The sequence below is a fragment of the Aquila chrysaetos genome, chromosome 2 (genome assembly GCF_900496995.4).
Source record: "Aquila chrysaetos chrysaetos chromosome 2, bAquChr1.4, whole genome shotgun sequence".
In the NCBI taxonomy this organism is placed as follows: Eukaryota; Metazoa; Chordata; class Aves; order Accipitriformes; family Accipitridae; genus Aquila; species Aquila chrysaetos.
In genome coordinates this window covers 72,446,375-72,466,529 of record NC_044005.1, presented here as the reverse complement: position 1 = coordinate 72,466,529, position 20,155 = coordinate 72,446,375, and the positions used below count along the sequence as shown (strand labels likewise).

The following is a 20,155-nucleotide window of genomic DNA, read 5'->3' as shown; positions in this document are numbered from 1 at the left end:
TTCATGGGGCAGAGACACAGAAACATAGACCAACCACACCAACAGAGCACTTTCTTGGAGACTTCACGGAATTCCTCACTAGTGGGACAGGCCCAGGTAAGGCACACACAGAAGATGGAGGGTTTGAGAGCCAGGCTGGGAAATCAGAGGCACAGATCAAATCAAACCACAGGAAATCAAACTTCAGATTAATTTTTTTGTTTGTTTAAAAGACGTTCAGTTGCTGCCGCCCAGGATCTAAGGGAGTAACACTGTGAGACTATTATGAAACATATTCAACTACTAAATAGAAGCAATTAAACCTATGGACTGGTCACTGTCATACTGACCATCTCATGAACAAGGGGCCTCAAAGACAGACATAGCTACCCCATTATCAAGGTCTACTAACAGAAGTCAGTACAGCAGAAAGACCTGACTTGTCCCAGAATTTGTCATCCATGACCTTGACAAAGCATGTTTAACAGAAGGGTCTTGGTGACTATTGAAAACAGACTAAGAATACATGCCTTCAGCTGGGGAAAAGCCAAGGGGAGGGAGGGTAGGACTAGTCAATCTAGCTTTATCAAGTTACACTGTTTGGATGAAAGGAAGTTTAATATTACACTGTCTACCCACTCTTCTGTTTCCTCATCCTCCCTCTCCTTTCCTTAGGCGTTGTACCATAAGACGAGTTAAACACAGAACAGTTCAGATGCACAAGATCAAGTGATTGGGCCCATGTTTCAACCTTTGTATCTTAACATCAATTCAAACTTCTACCCAGCTTCAAACATATTTTGAAAAATTATTAGTTCGCCAAGTCTTAGCTTAATTAAAAGAGCAGCGCTCTCTTGGTACTACACATGCCTTAAAAACAGTATGGGGCCAGGGGGGGAATTGAAAGTTAATGCCATTGTAATACTCAAGATCAAATAATCCAAAAAGCCTTCTTATTAGCTCCCTTACCCATGACAGACATTTCTGCTCCTATTCAGGGATCTACATGCCTCCAAATGAAGTGAGCCTTCAATACTGTGTTGAGGAAGGACATAGGAGAAGCCCACAGAAATAGAGACTGATGACAAGTCCTTACACACACACAAACAAAAAAATGTGCCAATCCAATATCCATTAGTGAATTAAACAAAAGCATTGCTTGCTTGGATTTTTTTCTTTTCAGGTGTGAAAGACATTCATTGGGGTGACAAGGAGGAGTTCACAATTTAGAATACACCCCAGCTGTGACAACAAAAACCAAGACACTGTATTGCAGCTGATCTTCAATGCTAACTTAAACAAAGTCAGTTCTCTCCTACACGGAAACTGTGACAAATTACAGCAATACAATATAGAGCGAGACATACAGAAGTAGTTTAATTAGTGAAGTGTGAAGGATTAAGACCAGTCTGTACAGGGACTCCATTCTTGGCAGTTTTCTTGAAGGTACTTCCATGGCCATAAAGACAAAGTGTCACCTGGACTGCAGAGCAATGCAGTACTCCTACGTCTGCGCTACTCCCGCTAGGAAAGGGCCCCAAGTGCCAACAGACTTGGAACACTCCCCAAATCACTTTAACAGCAAACAACTTCTGAAATACACATCCAAGTTAACCTTAACAGTCACTGAGGTCTAGTGACTCAAGATAGCTCCACTGACCCCCACCTCTCCCAAAAAATAGAGACAAACATATTCCTCAGGAATGAGATAGAGGTTTGTAAGACTAACCTGTGGGATCTAGCAACTTTGTCTTTACTGAGCCTATGAAAAAAGTTTAACCCATTGCTTTTGGTCAACAGCCACTTCTGTTTCAGTACTAGAGACCACAGGGATTCAAACTTGTTAGGTCATCCCCACAATTTGCAAGAGAAAGGCAAAACACTGCAGGAACAGAAGTGTCTGTATAAGCAAAATACTGACACCAGCCCTGCAGTTCAGTTACCAGCATGAATTAAACTATAAATTTCCTTTTGGAGCCTTTGTTTGCCAGCCACATACAAATATGCAAAATTAGACTTGGGATGGAAAGATGTTACTACAGATACACAGGTCACCTCTACAGCCACAGAAAATCAAGTCCTGATCATCTGCTTTGTTTCCATGTTTCATGGAAACCTCCCAGCTCTTGATCAGGCCTCTGGAAAGGCCTTCTACCTTATGAGAATTACTTTGAAGAAGTAAGGAAGCACCATGTTGTCTTTTTCGAATGCACACTCCAGAACTTCCTCCTGCTGCAAAACAATTCACTCAACAAAATAAGTCAAGGAAAATCCCAACCATCTTGATCATTTTCAGAAACAGGAACTTGCTACAACCAACTGCAGACGCAACAACCTCACTGGTCTCCAATTCACTTCCCTAAATGAAAGCTTGATGGTCTGTTTCTGAGCGAGATCCTTTATAAAAGGAGCTGAGTTCAGATCTACCTATTTTTCCCTCATCTATTGTGTGTTTTCACATTTCAAAGTCAAGTTATTTCCCTTCTCTGAAAGTTTCTTACTGTTGATACCATCAGTCACCTCCATTCAAGGCTGGAAGCTGCCTTTTACTTGCCCCACATAATTAAACCCTCAGTGACGCCTTAACACATCTTTCAGAACAACTCTGAGAATGAAACTTCAATGCCATGCACTAAGATTGCCCTCCCAGTTGAATTACCACAGCTTATATATCCTTAACACAGCCCATATATCTCATTCACCCACTCTGCAATGGCCCTTCTCACTCCATCAAGAATCAAGTTGCTAATCCCCACTTCTTCATGGGAATACTTTCCTCATTTGCTGTATCTAATCACAATTTATTTAACACAACATGGTTAGCTGAGGGAGATAATCCATATCATTATAGAGAATTTAAGACAACTTTAAGATGACGACAGTTTGGTAAGTCTGAAAGGGTCAGAGCTCTAACATGCCAACTGCAACAGCTTGCCCCAAACCATCACAGCATCCTAGATTTACATTCCTTTTCTCCCCACGGGGACTTGGGAAACTCATTTAATGCCATCTGGCACTACTTCCAGCAGTTGCTGGAAATTCACTAGTACAAGAGCTGGAATTCAAGAAAATGGTAAATCTCACTAATGAGTATATGATAGCAACCTAATCATACTTCAGTACTTCTTTACATGACAAGCCCGTGCAGCACCCAGAGTCCATGCCAAAGGACAGCCACTACACGGCGTCCGTATTAAAGCCTGTATTTGAAAGCTATGCAAGTACAGAAAACCACACAAAGGTAAACACTTAGCAGCTCGGCATTTGTTAACAGAAGACATTCATTCTGTTCTCTCCTCCCTTCGTCACACACATACACTCATACCCAAATCATGCTTTTTATTCCTCACAGCAAATTCCCTCTAAGTAGTACTCACTAAAAAAAACCTCAACCAAACAAAAAAAACCACCCCACACCTTGTCATCTATCATCTTTCTATAACCCTCTGGAACTAATATCTTCTGCAGAAAACATATGAGGACAGGCATCATTGTGCCCCATCCTCACAGGGCTACTTAACTCATGTTAAATAGTTGATCTCTCCATTTAATTTACAAAGCCCAGTTGCTAAGCAGGGCAGTGGAAGATAGGCTGTGTGACATGACACCTGGCCACTAAGACACTAAATAAAATTATGGAGTTCCCTAAGGACACAGAACGCCCGCACCAACACTAGAATTACAGCTCTTCATAAAGCATCGCTCCAACCATTGCTCTCTGGTACCTGAAGTTTTAATCATCTAAATCCTTCACACCTTGACTTATCTTATCTTAAGGCATTGGCAAGTTTTACCTTTCATTCCGTTCTCCACGTCTCCAAATGCTACTTATCCAACTTGAAATGCAGTCAGCCACATGACTGAGATCTACCTCCACCTAGCAGTACCTCCTGCACGCATGGGGGCATTGCTCTTTCAGAGGATGAATTCGTAATGTACTCTCTCATCAGAACGTATCAAGCCCATTTTAACACTTATTCACGAGATACACACCAGAGTTCAAGGAATTGCCCATCAATTCATAGTTATGGGGAGATGCTTCAGGTTTAAGAGCCTGAAAGTATTTTTTCTTTTAAAACATGAACTTGATTTTCACTTATAGTCCACAGTTTTGAATGTGTGTATCTGCCACTGACAAGATTCTGTCTTTAATGGTACCAGATAGTTGAACTCTCAACTGTTGTATACAGCTTGGAAAATAGAAGGAAAAATGAACTGCAATAGATCTTCCCAGGAAATGATAATTTCTCTTCCTCTTGTGTGTCTTAGATGTAGGTGGGTATGAAATTGCATGAAATGCTATACTGGCTTCAGTCTCCCCCATGCTCATTTTCTGAAGCAGTAATATTAGCACCAATATCCAAACACAGACCCTCTCCAGACCTTAATATAGCACTGGTAAATTATTTCTACCTGGCTTTAATCCTGCCTATTCCAGATAGTACTTTTCTTTTGATATATATACACACACATACATACATATATGTGTGTGTGCATACATATATACACATACATGCACAGAGAGACACAGCATGCTTCAAATACACGAGTTATGATTTCTTCTTTTTTTTAAGCTAAAGCTTAAAAATAAGATAGCTTAAAGCTATCTAGTAACAGATAGAGTAGGACGGTCCAGAGACAACCTACAGATTACAAAGTGTCAACAGCTACCAAACAGCAACATAGGAGACATCAATAACCAAGATGATTTTTTAATATATACAAGAAAACAAGAGAGAATACATGATGTCAAGACTGCTGATCTATTTTAACAACGGTTTAGACTCAAGTTAGTCTGCAATCAATGCTGCTTACGTCAGCATCTCTTAGGCATATATATGAGAGTATTTAGATATACCGGAAGACCGGCATGCTGTTTGCCACTTTAAGGGTTAGCTACGAAGTCATTAGAACTGAAATCTGGAATTATTTTCCAGAAGTAATACTACCTCCTTTTAAGAAATACAACATAATCAGAGTTGTACTTACATGCACTTGCACCAGCATTACTTAGTAACAGCCAGCAGCCAAGAGACTGCTTGGTATAAAGCCTGCCGACCTTTACTTGAAAGTATTTCTTACCATGTCCAAAAAAAAAAAAAAGGGAAAAAACACTTTATTTTAGACATTAAAACCTGCTGTTGATCTTCTGAGTTCCATGCTGGACAGTTACTACTGGTAAACAAGGCCAATTAACATCACGCAATTAAATTCTTTCACCATTCTACTCCTTGGTGTCTCTAAGCAGGGACTGACAGTTGAGTGGGTTGAAAAGCAATAAAATTGTCAAGACAAAACGTCGCTAGCTCCATTGTTTTTTAAGAAATGTTTTGACTTCGACCTTGTTCGTACACTAACTAGCTAATGCCAGTCCAGAAGAGATCATAAATTTATGAGACAAAGCCACCAGCCACCTTCAAGAAAACATGATGCAAACTAATGGACAGCTCATGAAGTTGCTGTCAGATGTTTGGGACCTCTGCAACAGCCCTTAAACTCTCCAAAGGCTGTCCCAATCTACAGCGTAGCATCATCCAAGCACCTTTGCCATTTAAGCACACCATCATCTAAACCTCTTCAGAAGTCTTCTGTGGAGACGGTCACACTCCTACCGGTGCTCGGCCAGCTCCCGGCGCAGCATTTACGTCTCTGCCTAGCTTAATCCTGACCAAAGCAGGTAGTGACTAGCATGTGTCCATTTTGCCCTGTGCCCAATTCCCTCCCCGCTTTCTGAGCCCCTGCTCCCCAAGGCACGCTTCGCCCTGCCTTCCCGGATAAAACGCAAGAGGTCATGAGGGGAAAAAAGAAAAAGAAAAAAAAATGGCCGAAAGAGCAGTATTATGCAATAAGAGAAGAAATGCAATAATAAGTCATCCTCTCCCGGAGATTTCTCCTAACCCTTACGGTTGGCAAGCTGGATTACAGCAAGCGCGACAGCCAGACGGCCCAAAGGCACACTAAAGAGCCCCGCGGCAGCCTCCTCAGCCCCGGGTCTTCGCTGGGGATACAAAAAGGGATGCTCACAGTCCAGGTGCTTTTTCTTGGGCCCCATCACTTCATGCGTGGTGGCTTTGCAGACGGCTCTGGCTACGGCTGATCCCGTAACGCTGTACTGAGCAGCTGCGATGCGATCTGTCAGCGTCTGACCCGACATCTTCGACTGGCGTGCCTGCTGCTGCCTGCTCTGCAGAGGCGGAAAACACGGGAGGGGAAGGGGAGATTCCGGGTTTATCGCCGAGGGGAGGCGGAGGAGGGGGGGGGGGGGCACGGCAGAGACACGCACGGACACACGCACACGGACACACACAGCCACGCCACACGCACAATGGTCCTTCAGGCAGCCCGGCCCCTCCCGAGGCGCAGCCTGCCCCCCCCCCCCCCCCCGTTGTGTAAGCCTTTGCCTCACTAGAAGCCGCCTGGGGCAAAAAAAAAAAAAAAAAAAAAAAAAAAAGGTATTTTAGACGCTGCAGGGAAAGGATGAAGGGGAAATAACGATGGTAGCAGAAGGAGCCTGCACACAAATAACGTATGAGCCCCGGGGAGGGGGGAGAAACGACACCCCCCCACCACCTGCCCCGGCAGCGCCCGCCCCCCGCTCCGGCCCGCGGAGGAGCCGCCGCCGCGCCCCGGCCCCGCCGCAGCGCCCGCCCCGCCGCCTCCCCGGTGGGAGATTATGGCACCGTTGCGCCATGTTATGCCCTCCCGGCGCCAACCCCCCCCCCCCTCCACCGCCACCCCCCGGCCCCGATGGGGAACCCCCCCCCCCGACCCCCCGCGCATGGGAAAGGGGGCTCCGCGGGCTGCGGCGGCGCCCAGCGCCATCCATCCACGGCAGCAACGCCGGGGCCGCGCGGAGAGAAGAGGATGAAGCGAGCGGCGGCCGACCTGTCAGTGCGTCCTTCCCTCCCGTCCTCCTGCCGCCGCTCCGGGGAGGGCACCGCCGCCTCCCGCCTCGACCGCTCCCCGGCCCGGCCCTCCGCGCTGCCCGCTGGCGAGGCGCCCCGCGGCGCGGCAGCAGCAGCGGCAGCAGCAGCGGCAGCAGCGAACAACCCCCCCCCTCCCCTCCTCCCTCCCTCCCTCCCGCCCTCCCCCCGGCCCCGGTAGCCCCAGGTGCGGGGCGGGCTGCCCGCCGCCGCCGCCGCTGAGGGGGATGCGCTGGCTGGGCGTCCACGCCCGGGAGCCGCCGCTGCTATTTCCAGCCGGCGGCTTAATCCTCCCGCAGCCTAATCCCCGCGCTACTGCCGCAGCAGCGCCGCCCCCCACCCCGCTTGCGGAGGGCGGGACGGAGCCGAGCGGACCGGCGCTGCCGCCGCCGCCGCCGCAGGTCGGGGGCCCGGCGCAGTCAGGTGACGCGGTGCGGTGCGGTGCGGTGCGGTGCGGTGCGGCCGGGCCACACCGGTACCGAGGGGCAAAAGCTCCCCCGCGGCCCCTCTTAAAGGAGCCGCCGCGTGGGGTGAGGCGCGGCCCGGGCCGCCCGTCCCATCCTCCGCCTCGCCTCCCTCTTCCCGGGGAAGGGGCCGCTTCCCACGCGGGGGCAGCCGGTGGGGATCCGCGGGGCCCGGAGGTTGCGGGGGAGCCCAAGCTGCTGATGCTGCTTCGCCTGCCTGCGGCGTGGTCCTGTCGTTAACGCTTATAAATAATAACGCACCCAGGGATCCCAAAACCGCACGCACGCTGGATGTCTCCAGAACCTTTTTGTGATGGTGGTGTTGTTATCAAAGCTATCCGAAACGGCTCCCCAGGAGGGGGTTTTTTCTGTTATCTAAGATGTCCTAAAGGTCCTGGTTACGACGCAGCGCTACGCTAGGGAGGATATATCACCACAATTTTATTGTGTAACTGAAGCCTAACGGAGTGATCTGTGGAGTCCTGAGAAATGTGGCGTACATGTATTACCGTAAATTGGCCGAACTTAGTTTTGGAGTAAAGTGGTTTAAGTGGGTGGGGTCTAACTGAAATGGCACTGGTAGCAATTACTTCGAGCTGCCGTTAGAACAAATTTCAGAAGACGATGTAAGCGAGTGTTATTAATTAGCTGAAGAAAACGGTATGTGCAGTCAGGTTTGAAGATTTGTGCTTATGAAGTGATAATTAGGTTGTGTTGCATACAAAGACACACGGCACCATTTTCATTTATTACGCCAGGAGCAGAATACTCACAAGGGATTGTGGTCTGTGACAGCATGAAACAGCAGCTTTTTTACTACTTCTTGGTTTTTTTACCTAACAACCAAGAGATTTTAAAGTCCCAGGTACCTTGAAAGCTTGGGAATCCTGTCAAAGCAGTGCTCCAAAGTTCGGGTTACCATTTCTACAGAAAATCTCTTCCACAGTAACTGTTCAAATGGTGCCTGTGTCCATTGAAGAAAGGTGTTCAAATGTTCAGGCTTTCAATACTGGTTAAATCTTTGTTTTTGCAGAGCAGACAGGGACGTTTGGATGTCAAGGTTCAAATGTTTTCTCAAATGCAGTGTTTCAATACGGAGAGGGATTTCTTTTCAAAAAACATGTAAAGCATATGTCGCTAACTGCTAGCAATAAGCGTTAGGGGTCTGGAAACTTTGAATGTTCCCGTAAGTAAGACTCTCATATTCCAGTAGTGAGAAAGTGTCCGTGCTTCTCAGTTCTGTTCAGTAATGAGTAGCAAATCAATAAATGCTGGAGTTGCACAGAAAGGTAATATAACATAATATGTGTTCTTTAGCATTACTATAGTCTACTGTTCGAGTACAGACAAATTTGAGTAATATTTAGAAATCATGTTCCATTTACCACAGAAATGTTAACTTCCATTCCTAGAAATTCGTCATTAATGGAGTGACTTGGGGCGGCTAGAAGCATGTCTTAGCAGAGGCACACACACAGGTTTTCCACTGTACTTCACGGTCAGTTATTGGGGTCATAGTGCCAATTGATTTCAGAGGAAAGAAATGGTTGGGATCTACAGATACTTCATGTTCCATTACTGGCATTAACAGTAACTCTGAACTCTTCTTGGTAATACTGACAGGAGTTTAGAATGGCTTCACTTTAAAAAAGACAGAAGGTTTCTTTTTAACTGGTATATTATAGAAGAAAAAAAAAATACAGAAACTGTTTTGGAGTTTGCTGATTCCACCCAGCAGAAATTTAGAGTAGCTTTACTTGCCGCAAGCAAGACAGTTTTCAACTTTACGCTAGGCAAAGTATTTAATTGGTGATGCAAATTTTTATTAATATCTAGTGTCCATCTTCAGTGTGAAGGTCTGGATACTTTCTGAACTAGTCTGCATTGTTATCAGCAGTTTCTGTCACTGAGATTCTCGGCTGTGTCACCAAAATCTATGATTGTTAATGCTCAGCTCATTTTATATCTTCATATTGTCAATATATTTAAGCAAAAGATAAGCCGGACACTTTGTACTATTGCCTTAAAATTTATGCATTGCAAACTGAATTTAAATGCAAGGAATAAAGAGATCCTCCGGTATTTTGGTTATAAGCCAGCAGGTGGCCAAGTCGTGATCTGGAGTAGGCAAAGGACCAAATTGCAAGATTGCAATTACAGAAGCATTTTTAAGATGTTAATTTATCTGCCATTACTTGCATATTCAGCAACAAATAGCCAGTGTCATGAATAAAAACCACTATGAAAATTTGTCTTATTTACATCTGTATCACGTTTGGGCAGTACTGCTCTACACAGGACTCCTCTATTTCTTCTTAAAGTTGGTGGGTGGACTTTCATTGACTGCTGCAAAGATTTTGTTGAGCAAAACCAGGATCACTTGACCATGAGAAGTTCAAGAGGTATTTCAGACAAATCTCATTCTCGAGAAGCATGTCGTCTGAATTTTTGACGCATGATGATCTTTCTGAAAACCTAAGATGCTTTAAGCAAGTGAGACAAGAAGAAGACATCAGTACTCTTAAAATTCAGCGTGGAGGGATGTGATCTACTGAAGCTGTATTGCTTTTGGATTTAAAAACAACCACCACCTCCCCAAAAAATAACCCAACCTCTCAAAACAGGAATTCGGGTTTGTAATAAAAGTGACACGGGAAATAGGAACCATCTTGAATAAGGGGAGACCATGGAGAGAGCTGCCTGGGCCTAAATAGATAGGGGCTTGGGGTTACCATTTGATAAGGTAGTTTTAGACTCAGGTCCTGAGAAGTCACTTGGTGTGCTGGCTCTGTGAAACCCAGGTTCACAGCTTGGCTGGTGGGGATGCACCAGGACGTCTAGATGAGGGCCATATAAGCAGCTGGAAAGGGTTCTTGCTGTTAAGAATAACCCAGAATTGTGGTTTTTTTCCTTGACTGTTAGTAACTGGGCTTTCAACTTCATAATGAAGACCCTAAAGGAGAGAAGATGTATTAAGGAGAAGCTGAACAGCCATTTTGAGATAAATGCTGAAAGATACTTCTTAAATGAATTTGAAATGAGAACAAAGAGTTGGTCGGTGTTAATCTCACGTTCAGGCACCCACGTGGAGGGAAGAGGGCACATCTAGAGGCTGATTCGTCACACCTCACAACTGAATTCTGCACCAGAGATGCCCGTGTCTCAGGTGATGAGGACTCTATTTCGTGCACTTTAAGTTAGGCTTTTCTCACCATAGTTCTGCTTTTTTTGTTTGTTTCCCAGTTTTTCCTCCCAGGTCTTCCAGTTCTTCAGCCAGTTTTGATGCCCTTTCCTCCTGCCCTCCCAGCCCAGGCAGAGGTTCAGACCCCGTCCTGTCTATGCCCGAGCCAGCTTCAGGCCCAGCGCTGCTGCTTCGCTTCTGCCTCTTGCTCTTAGGGCCAGTGGTACAAACAGAGCTCCTGGAGAGGCTGGCTGTAACCATAGTGATAGCAGCAGTCCTGAACAGATCTGTTTAGCTCTTGGAAGGGGGAGAAAAGGACTTTTCAAAGGAGGAGCACCCTCCTGACTTTGTATCAGGTTGATGGAGCCAGGTAGGCTTGTGTTCTCCCTCTACGGCACATGCAGCAGAAGTTGCAAAACACCAGGAAATACCCAAATCATGCAATACCCAGGAGTTTCTATGCTTCTGCTGTTAAATATAACCTCATTGCTTGGTCTTGTGCGGTTTCCATCCACGACAATTCATTCAGCCTCTGTGCTCACCCTCCTCAATGGCAGTTGTTCCGGTAGTTCCTTTGGTTACTGTGATAAAAAGCACCAATGAGAAATAAAGCAGGTTGTCAATTTTCCAGTCAGAATGATGGCCCGAGAAGGACGTAGCCTGAATGTGTTTGTACATCCCAAGTAGGCTATTAATTAAGTATTGGGGAACCACTTGAATTGCTGAATCTAAGAGAATAAAAATACACAGTGGTAAGGATACAGGCTAGGAGGTGTGAGTACATCTTCTACATACCACAGGAAATGCCTTTTTTGTGCGTTTGAAGAACTTCAAAAATTAAAAAGAAAGTTTAGATAAGGCAGAGAATTAATATGAGAGAGAAAGTTACCCAAAGAATAGCTAACAGGCTCTTTTACTGGTTGCTAAGTCATGTCAAACCGAGGTCATGTTCTGCAGAATATGGAGCGATCGGAGTGTTGCAGAGTTGATGATTACAGAAAGGTGATAATCGGCATGTGTTGTGCAGTTCTGTACTGAGCAACCAGCTACGTCCCTTCTCCTTCTCCAGCATGCTGGTTTGCACAAAGACAACCTTAAAATCTGTATAATCTAGAGACCTCTTTTGTCTGATGCATTACTGGACCTGGTCATCCACATCACAAGGATAACTTGCTGCTGGAGTAGCTTTTGGATTGGGTTTGGCAATAATGCCAGGGTTAATAGACCAGAAGTGGGACAGATGGACACATGTATCAGAAATGGGACCAAAATCCTATAATCATGAAAGTCAGTACCCATGAAACTCCTCACTATTTGGTATGGATTTTGGTCATTAATTTTACAATCCTGGTAGAGCCTCCAGTGCAAAAGTCTGGAGCTATGAAGTATATTGCACTTCTACACAACAGACTCAAGCTAGGCTTATTTTTTTTATTTTTTTACTTTTTCTTTTATACTGAGCACTAGTCTTATTCTACAGATTTATTTAAAAAGTCTGTGTACCAAAAGCTACTTAACTTGCTGCTTTTATAGGTAATGTGTATTCTAAAATATTCAGTGTAGAAATAGCAGCTTTATATTGATATTAGACAGATGTGAGAATTAATTTAAGAAACTCCGCAGGTCAGCTTAAATGCAAATATTTAATATTCCATTGAAGCTGCTGATAGCGGGAAGGGGAACATCTGTCAAACAATTTAGGTGAAGTCATGCTAGGCTTCACAGACATTAGCGTGAAACAGATTTGCAGGAGTATATAGAAACAGATAATTTACTACTAATTAACTTTTAAAATTTATTACTCATTGACTAATTGACGGTCCTGTCTTTGAACACAAAGTAGCTCTGAAGGCATTGATGACAGCTGCATCATTTCCTTAAAGAGGGAAGGATGCTGCCTGAAGTAAAGTCCAAATTTCATTTCTCCACGTGCCATATTTGACAAGAAATCATGATCCATGGAGCAGACAACAGACCTTTAACCTGCCTTGGCTTTGTCGTCATTGAATTTTTTTGTTCAAGCCAAAGTAACTTTTTTTTGGTAAAGGTGCGCTATTTTGTTATTCATCCGGACAAGGTGCCAACATTTTGCTGTCAGTGGTGAATTGCTGTTGTATTAATAGTTGCGATACTTGTACAGTTGTAATAACTATATTTTAATACAATTGCAGTTGTATTCTGGCTATGGCCATCGTGGCCAGGGGTGCTTCATGGTCTGTCACTCGTCCAGCTTCTGTCTGCTCTGCCAGTGCAAGCCTTATGCTGCTGTAGCTTACACCGAGGGCAAGCAGCACAAGTGGCTGAAACTACGGCTGAGAAGCAGTTAGCCATAATCTGCAAAGGAGAAAGCGTCTCTATACTCCTGCAAGAAGAAAAGCCTGTCAAGAGAAGGCAATTTTGTTTCTTTGCTGTGCGAAATCAGTAAAGCATAGCTGCTGCCCTGAAGCCCAAGGGTGGTCTCTCACCTACTCGACTGGCTCTTGGCCACAAATCTAGGTGGCAAACTGTCCATTTCTGTAGAAGGGGGGCTGCCATTAAATGGCAACTTTAAAGTGCCAAATACTTTTTGGTAAATTATATGCATTTACAGCATGTTTTTATTTTACATGTTGTCCAGTATCTGCAGGAGCTGACAGACAGAGAATGTTAGGCAAAAGCTATTAAGACAGTGGGCCTTCAGTCAAGGCCAGGGAGGACGACCCACCTCCTGTTCAAGAGCTCTGCCAGGTGACCTGAACTGCTTATTTGAGCTTTTCGGCATCCTGGAAGCAGATTTTAGCCAAACAAGAACTGGGTGTATTGTAGAAAGAAGCTGAACTACAAGGAGGAGGTTGCTGGTGTTCGGCATAATGCATTTTCCTCACAGTCAGTAGAAGTGTGTTACCATCCAAACCTCAGGACTGAGCTTTTGACTACATACCCCATGTCCCCTCTGCTGCTGCTCTAGGCTCAGAAATACACAGCTGTACGGTAAAGTGACAGCAAAGTATTGTCAAAGTCTGCTAAGAATTTCTGAAGTTATCATTTCAGTGACAGATTTGTTCAGTAGAGGTTCAATAGATGTCAGTTACATGTCAAATAAGAGTAAAATTTTCAACCCAGAGGGTAGAATAAGTTTTAAGCAAAACAAGATAAGCACGTATTTAATAGGGGAGGGAGATTATGAATTGTAATACTTTATGACCAAATCCAGCCTCTGTTCACTTGAAAAGAAGCTGGATTAGACAATTAGACACATGAATATATGCTAAAACTTATATATGCAGATATGTATATCACAGTGATTTCTTTCTATGTTTTTAGCAGTACTTAATCCCTAATCTTTTAATAGTTCTGGTATTTTCAGTGCACATTATAATTTTGCTAAGGCCTCTGAGCATGAAGCTCAGACTGCTAATGCAAGACCAAATTCTCCAGCTATGCTTTTGAAGCAGTAGTGTGACTGGTATGGCTTGGTATGTTCTCACTTCCTACTCTTCCAAGCTTGAAGTTGCTCTTTAACCAAATCTGTCCACCCACAGGATGACACTTTTGATTGTACTGGCCTCCAGTGGCAACCTAAGGGCCATTTTGGTGGTGGGATGTAGTCAGTCAACTCCTTCTTCTTGACTTTATGCATTATACATTTAACTGGTCTTGCACAGTGTTGACTGTGTCACAACCATATAAAGGACTAAGCCCTTCTGATTTTGGATTGCTTGGTAAACTGGGACCATTACCAACAGTTTAATATAGTCAAGTGCATATATCTAGAAGCAAATCCTATAAGATTACTTGCTGGAGAGCTTTTACTCTGAAAAAGGATTAGGGGTCATAGCAGGCAAACAACATATTTGAACTTCCAGTGTGATGCTGGGTGGAAAGACCTGATCAGACTTACGACTTTATAATGTTACCACCAACAGGACCAGGGTGGGATTTTTATTTCTATGTATGGCATGGATGACACTGGGACTACAAGACTGCTTAAATTATGATTTTCATGTCCCCTTTAAAGAATTTTGGGAAAATGGACTAGAGTGTTAGGAGGCTCTTTCTGTCTCTTGATAGAGAGGTCCACATATCCCCTCATGATAGACATATGGACCATGGCTGTAGGCTGCTTTCCATAAAGGGGAAGAATTTTTCTACTTCTCCAAATTAGCTAAGTCATTTGATAAAAGAGGAAGCAGAAGAGGACAAATACTTTTCTTTGTCGGGAGCATCTATAAAAGGCAGGATTTTATTTCTGGCATTTTTTTTCTGCCCAGCTGTAGAGTTTGCTACTATTTCTGTAGAGAGAGATGCATCCTTTTGCACGGGATGGTTGGTTCAAGCTGCCTCCAAGCCAAAAGAGAGATTTTCCACTGGCTCTCACAGGGGCAGGACTGTACTCAGGCTGTTTGCAGTCTCCAGTCCTGACACAGAGAACTGTAATGGACAGTGACAAATGTAAGTTCTCCTGCCCATGCCTTAGCTCACTGTGCAGTCTGATAATGACCACTTACTTGGAAAAAAATGTATATTCCAGCACAGGAGGAAAACTGGCCACTCCTATGTTGGCACACACCCCATGCAGGTGAGTATTTGGCATAGGGATCGCCCAGTGCAACCCTGATGCTGGTTGCTGCTCTTCCTTCAGCAGTTCTATCCAGTGCACATAATGCGGCCGTGTTTGCTTGCCTATGGGGCATTCTCCATTTCTTTTCTTGTATCTTCTGGTTGTGGGATGATTTTTTCATTTCATCAAAGCTGCTTATACTTGAATAGAAATCCAGAAAAGCAGTCCTTGAAAATCAGGACTATAAAAAACAGAGGCATGGATTTGCCACTGGGTAGACAGGTGAGTTCGTTTTATTCTTAAGACCATGGTAGGAATGTTCCCTCGTAGGCTACACTGTTAGACTATCACAAGAAAGCATAATTTCCACAGCAGGTGCTGGACCTGACTTTTGTTAGTAAACTAAAATATTACTTAAAGAAAATGCATCAAAGTTAATTTCTCCTCGAGTTTTTTCCAGTTGGGTAAGAACAATATTGACTGCTCAAAATATACAAAAATATACAAAATATGAAAAGAGGTGTTTAAACATCATCTTTAAGTAAGCTAAAATGTGTTTATCCTGCTGCTGTAGAATACTCACTCTAAGAAGAAAACAATTACCTATTAATTACTTTGTGTTCAGAAAAAGAGCCAAACATTTCCTGACGCCACATTGAGTTCAGCCTATGAGAAGCAGCAGCCCAACATTACTGAGTTTTTTCAACCTTTGTTTAGCTATCTGATGAGACAGCCTGTTTTCTAGAAGTGCTGAGTGCCAGCGCTCTCCTTGGAAGTGGTGGTACTATGAGTATCTTGCAGCTCTGGAAAGTGTTGGTTTTTTAAGATCCAAAGATTGACAGGAGCAAGTTATTGACCCTGCCTCAGATTAGAAATGACATATGTGGGAGCTAATATTGTGCTAAATTTGGGGTGAAGTAAGGCATTCAAGACTAGAACTAGAAAATGCGATGCTGTTAAGTATGCACACTTACATATGCAGCATACATGTTTTAATCAAGAAATGCTGCTTCCAATGGGCAGAATGGTGAAAATGATCTCTAGGAGGACCTGTGATAAGGCAAGGGGCTTGATAATCAGATTCTCCCGGAGTGAGGCAAGAAAAAGAAAGCATAGGAGAGCCTACAGGAGCGGGAGGCTAAAGACGATTATAAGTTCTGGTGCCTGAAAGACAGGAACAGCCTCTAGAAGCAAATATGGATCAAGACCATGTGGACAGGGATTGCCTGTCTGACCGTGTTTACTGGGCTACTTACTCATATCCCTGGGTATATAATTAAGTGCTTATATGGAAGACTTCAGTCTAAAATAATAGCTGATCCAGATCTAGCATGAGTCTCATTTCTGTGTGTTGCTAATAGAAAAATTATGGCTGTTATTGAATAGCATTGATTGTTGACATTTTTGCATCACAATGTACTTTGCTTTAGCCTTCATTTCTATGGCTTCCTCCATTCAAAGGACTCCAAGTACTTCACAAATGCTAATTTAACCTCCTGACTTCACTGTGTGGAAGGTAAGTATTATTACCCCCAGCGACTGCCTTCTCTTTATGTTGAGGAAGTGCTTAGCACATTGCTGGCACTGCTAGAGACCTTCTATAATAAGCTGTTTGTAGCGCTAGAGACCTAACTAAGGAGCAAAACCACTAAAGGGCCATCTTTGTTCAGTGTGAAAAATTCTGCTAATAAATCTCTAAGCAGTAAGTTTAAAAATGGGCAGGAAAATGCAGCTCAGTGAAAAAAATTAATTAAAAAAGACACAGCAATGATGTCATATAGAAAATACATATGCCATGTTATACTCCATTTATATTTTGGTGTACAAACAGTATGAATAAGCACATGGATGCATATGTGCAGCTTTCAGCTGTGTAAATGGCAGTTAATGAGTCTTACGGCTGTACTTAATAGTGGAGAATATGGAAGTTTATCCTTTTGCATCTTTTTTGCTTTTACAGCGTCAGACTTGGCAGATAAGGGCAGAACACTCAGTATTTGTGGGTGTTTCATCTTGATGAGTTTGAGTGGGACTATTGTAGAGGGAGGCTAACTCACTGCATAATGCTAACATTTATATTTATATGTCTTTTCAGTGGTTAATGGTATGCATTTATGTCTCTTTAGTAAGCATTCATAGCAATAAACAGCCTATTCTGTATGTCTGGATTAGACACTGCCTTTTACTTACACTGAATTTCACTGGAATTATAAAGCTATTTGATAACTACTCATGAAAAAGACAATAGGTGCATACCATTACTTTAAACCTGGAATGTATGCATTTTATGTACATTAATAGTAATATCATAGTTAAAGAAATTGATTTTTCGATAGGGATGAACTGTTCTTTCTCTCTCAAGGCTGATGTTGGAGGGTTCCCTGAATCTGTTATGAAAGTTTGATATCCAGAATGCTTGATAGTAATTCTGATCTCCGATAATGACTTTGGAATAGATGTAATGAAGTGGAATAACTCATTTAGACTGCATCTTGTCAACATCATTATTAATTTAAACCACCCATTTTTGAAGATTAAAAGTAGCTGTTGACGATCTACATTGGCAAAGAACTGAGAGGAATAGTGGGGCTGGATTTCCAGTCTGCAGCCACCCTTTCATGCCACTCCTGCCCCATAAAGGATCTGGAAACCTACCAGGATCATCCCACAAGTATTTCCTTTGGCAAAAAACCAATATATAAATGGCACACTGTCTCTTTCCAGCCCTTGGGTAGGAAAGATGGCTGATCTCAACCGTGAATGACAGTAATGGAGACACTGCAGCCCTTCATCATGGTTTTTCTAACCTATATCAGGCACCAAAGAGAATTTTAGTGGTCACTGCAATGCATCAAATAGACCATAGCTCAGCCGTATTGATGAAGCTAGGCCTAAATTATGTTGTAAGCCTTTATTTAAAATGCCAAAGCAGTTTGTAGAGTTAATTCAAACTCTTAGAGCTGACTACAGCATTCAGACTGCTTAGATGATATGAGACAACTCAGGAGTGGCCCTGCATGCTCTGATTTTCAGTGTGTTGGTTCTTCACTGCACTCAGACATCCTTGAAATGTTACTGAACTGCCTCAAAAAATTCTGCAGGAAGAAAAAGAACTTTGCTCCTGCATCACTGGCTCACAAACTGGGAAAAACAGAACCAGAACTCTTCAAGCTTACTTTTCTCTTGTGTGCTAGCAGCAAAAGATCATGAAGTAACACCTCTTTACCCAAATAAATCAGATGGAGGCAGACTTGCCCATGAATCCCTCGCACACCTACGATTCTCTGCACTAGTTGCCTTGAAGAGTTAATGTCTGATTACCTTGTTTCACAATTCAGCCCTGCTCTGGCCCAGTATTCCTGTAGAAAGTTTTCATATAGATGCTTTATGAGAGCATGAAATGTAAGAGGAGGGTGTATAAAAATACAAAATATAAAATGGTAAAATTTGACAGATTTTCTGTATGTGTTTGATGCAGATGTAAAAGAAGAACCTCGGTCTTACAGGCTTCATTCACAATCAATCATCTGAATTACAAGTGTAAGACCTTGCACAGAGGCTCTGTATGAATGACCTGATTCTTCTGAGACAGAGTGGGGTTAAGGAAGACAGAAGTCTTCATGAAAATCAAGCACATTCTCTTTATGATTCAAAATCCCTCACAAATGCAGGAATCTGAAGAACCTGGATACAATAATGGTTTTTTTATTACCATTTTGTCGTTCTCATTGCTGCAGAGGTTTCTCAAAACTTTCAGAAATTTCTCTATTCATGGGTCTAGAAGTCAGGTTTAATTATAACCTTTGCTGTCAACCCTGGCATACAAAGGTATACACAAATAAAAACTCTCTGAAAATCACTGAGCCATCTTTAAGTTTTGCACTGAAGTTTCCTGATTTTGGACAATTGGATGAGGTGGATTCTTCACAACTGCTAAGCACTGAGAGTCCATAAACTTGGTTCTGGCTCATGTTCAATCCGCAACAAGAAGAAACTTCTTGTGGTATTTTAGGGGAAAATTATACAGCTGAGATATCTGTTCAAGTGCATATACATCTTCAGGTTGTGTTTTCTTTAAACCAAGGATAATTAAGCATTTCTTCTCCACATAACATACATAGCAAATAAAGAATTAGATAATATTTTTGAGTGGCTTTGGATATATTCCAGCTTGGGTCATTATATTTCTGTTCTCCCAGAAGGACAATACTAAATTACAAAAATTCACAGCAAAGAGAAAATAAAATAAGATATTCTTAAAACAATAATAAAAACCGCAGTGAACCTGCTTCAAGCACCCACTCAAGGGACAAGTGAAAAACCTGCTACTTAACATTTCATGATCTAAAAAAGATGTGTCATACTCAGCTTGAAATCAGCTGAGGACACTTTGGGGATAGTTTCTTGAGAGGAGGTTACCTAAACAAGGAGTACTTTCACGTTGTTTTTTACAGTACCTAACATGTAAGTGTTGTCTTGAGAAGAGTAAATAATGTGAAATTTCCTTAGAAAAATAATCACTGGGGAAAAAAAAAAAACCAACAGAATGGGTAAAAAATGAGAAGAAGCTAGACACTTGTAGCTGGGGAAGCACAAGATCATTGCAGAAACATCGCTGTCCAGTTCTAACTCAGAAGGGTGATGTCCTTGTCTTTGGCTGTTTCTATATTCTATAACCTTCGTCAAAGTTACGTGTGGTTTTAGTTCTCATTTACACTCCTGTCATCATTACAGCAGAGTACATTGCGCTGGCAATACCACAAGTTTGAAGAGATGGAGATCTAGCTCTAGGAACGTGATTCATTTGTTAAAATGTGGACATCTATCTGAGCTATTTATCTGCTTTCTAGCCAAGAAGTGGCAATCCTGAGGTACAATCCATCTTATAAAATAGATGCCTTCATAAAGATCAGATGAATCCCGTGTGTTTCTCTCTCTTGACAATAAAGGAAAGACAGGTAATGAGCTCACACACAAACACCCATGGTGTGGGCATGTAAAGTGACCTAAGATGAATTTTAGTCCCAGTTTCACCAATTTAATTTAAACTCTGTGGCCTTTACTTCCC

General features: G+C 43.0%; 1 protein-coding gene and 1 long non-coding RNA gene across 18 annotated transcripts in view; one reads left to right on the top strand and one right to left on the bottom strand.

Moving 5' to 3' along the window:
- Nucleotides 1-7,007, bottom strand: part of SNAP91 (synaptosome associated protein 91) — a 70,596-nt gene extending 63,589 nt beyond the window's left edge. For 16 of the 17 annotated variants that reach the window (XM_030039625.1, XM_030039593.2, XM_030039606.2 and 13 more), the window contains exons 1-2: nucleotides 6,865-7,007; nucleotides 6,004-6,163 (exon numbers count right to left, since the gene is read on the bottom strand). In XM_030039625.1, coding sequence (XP_029895485.1) covers nucleotides 6,004-6,133 — 130 coding nt within the window. In that variant the 5' untranslated portion in view covers nucleotides 6,134-6,163; nucleotides 6,865-7,007. The remainder of the gene's footprint in view (nucleotides 1-6,003; nucleotides 6,164-6,864) is intronic. The other variant, XM_030039597.2, reaches the window with a different exon arrangement.
- A 5,615-nt stretch (nucleotides 7,008-12,622) lies between these two features.
- On the top strand, nucleotides 12,623-19,181 carry LOC115338637. The gene is made up of 3 exons (XR_003922467.1): nucleotides 12,623-13,274; nucleotides 16,518-16,603; nucleotides 18,566-19,181. It is a non-coding gene; the product is annotated as an uncharacterized LOC115338637 (long non-coding RNA).
- The last annotated feature ends 974 nt before the right edge of the window (nucleotides 19,182-20,155 follow it).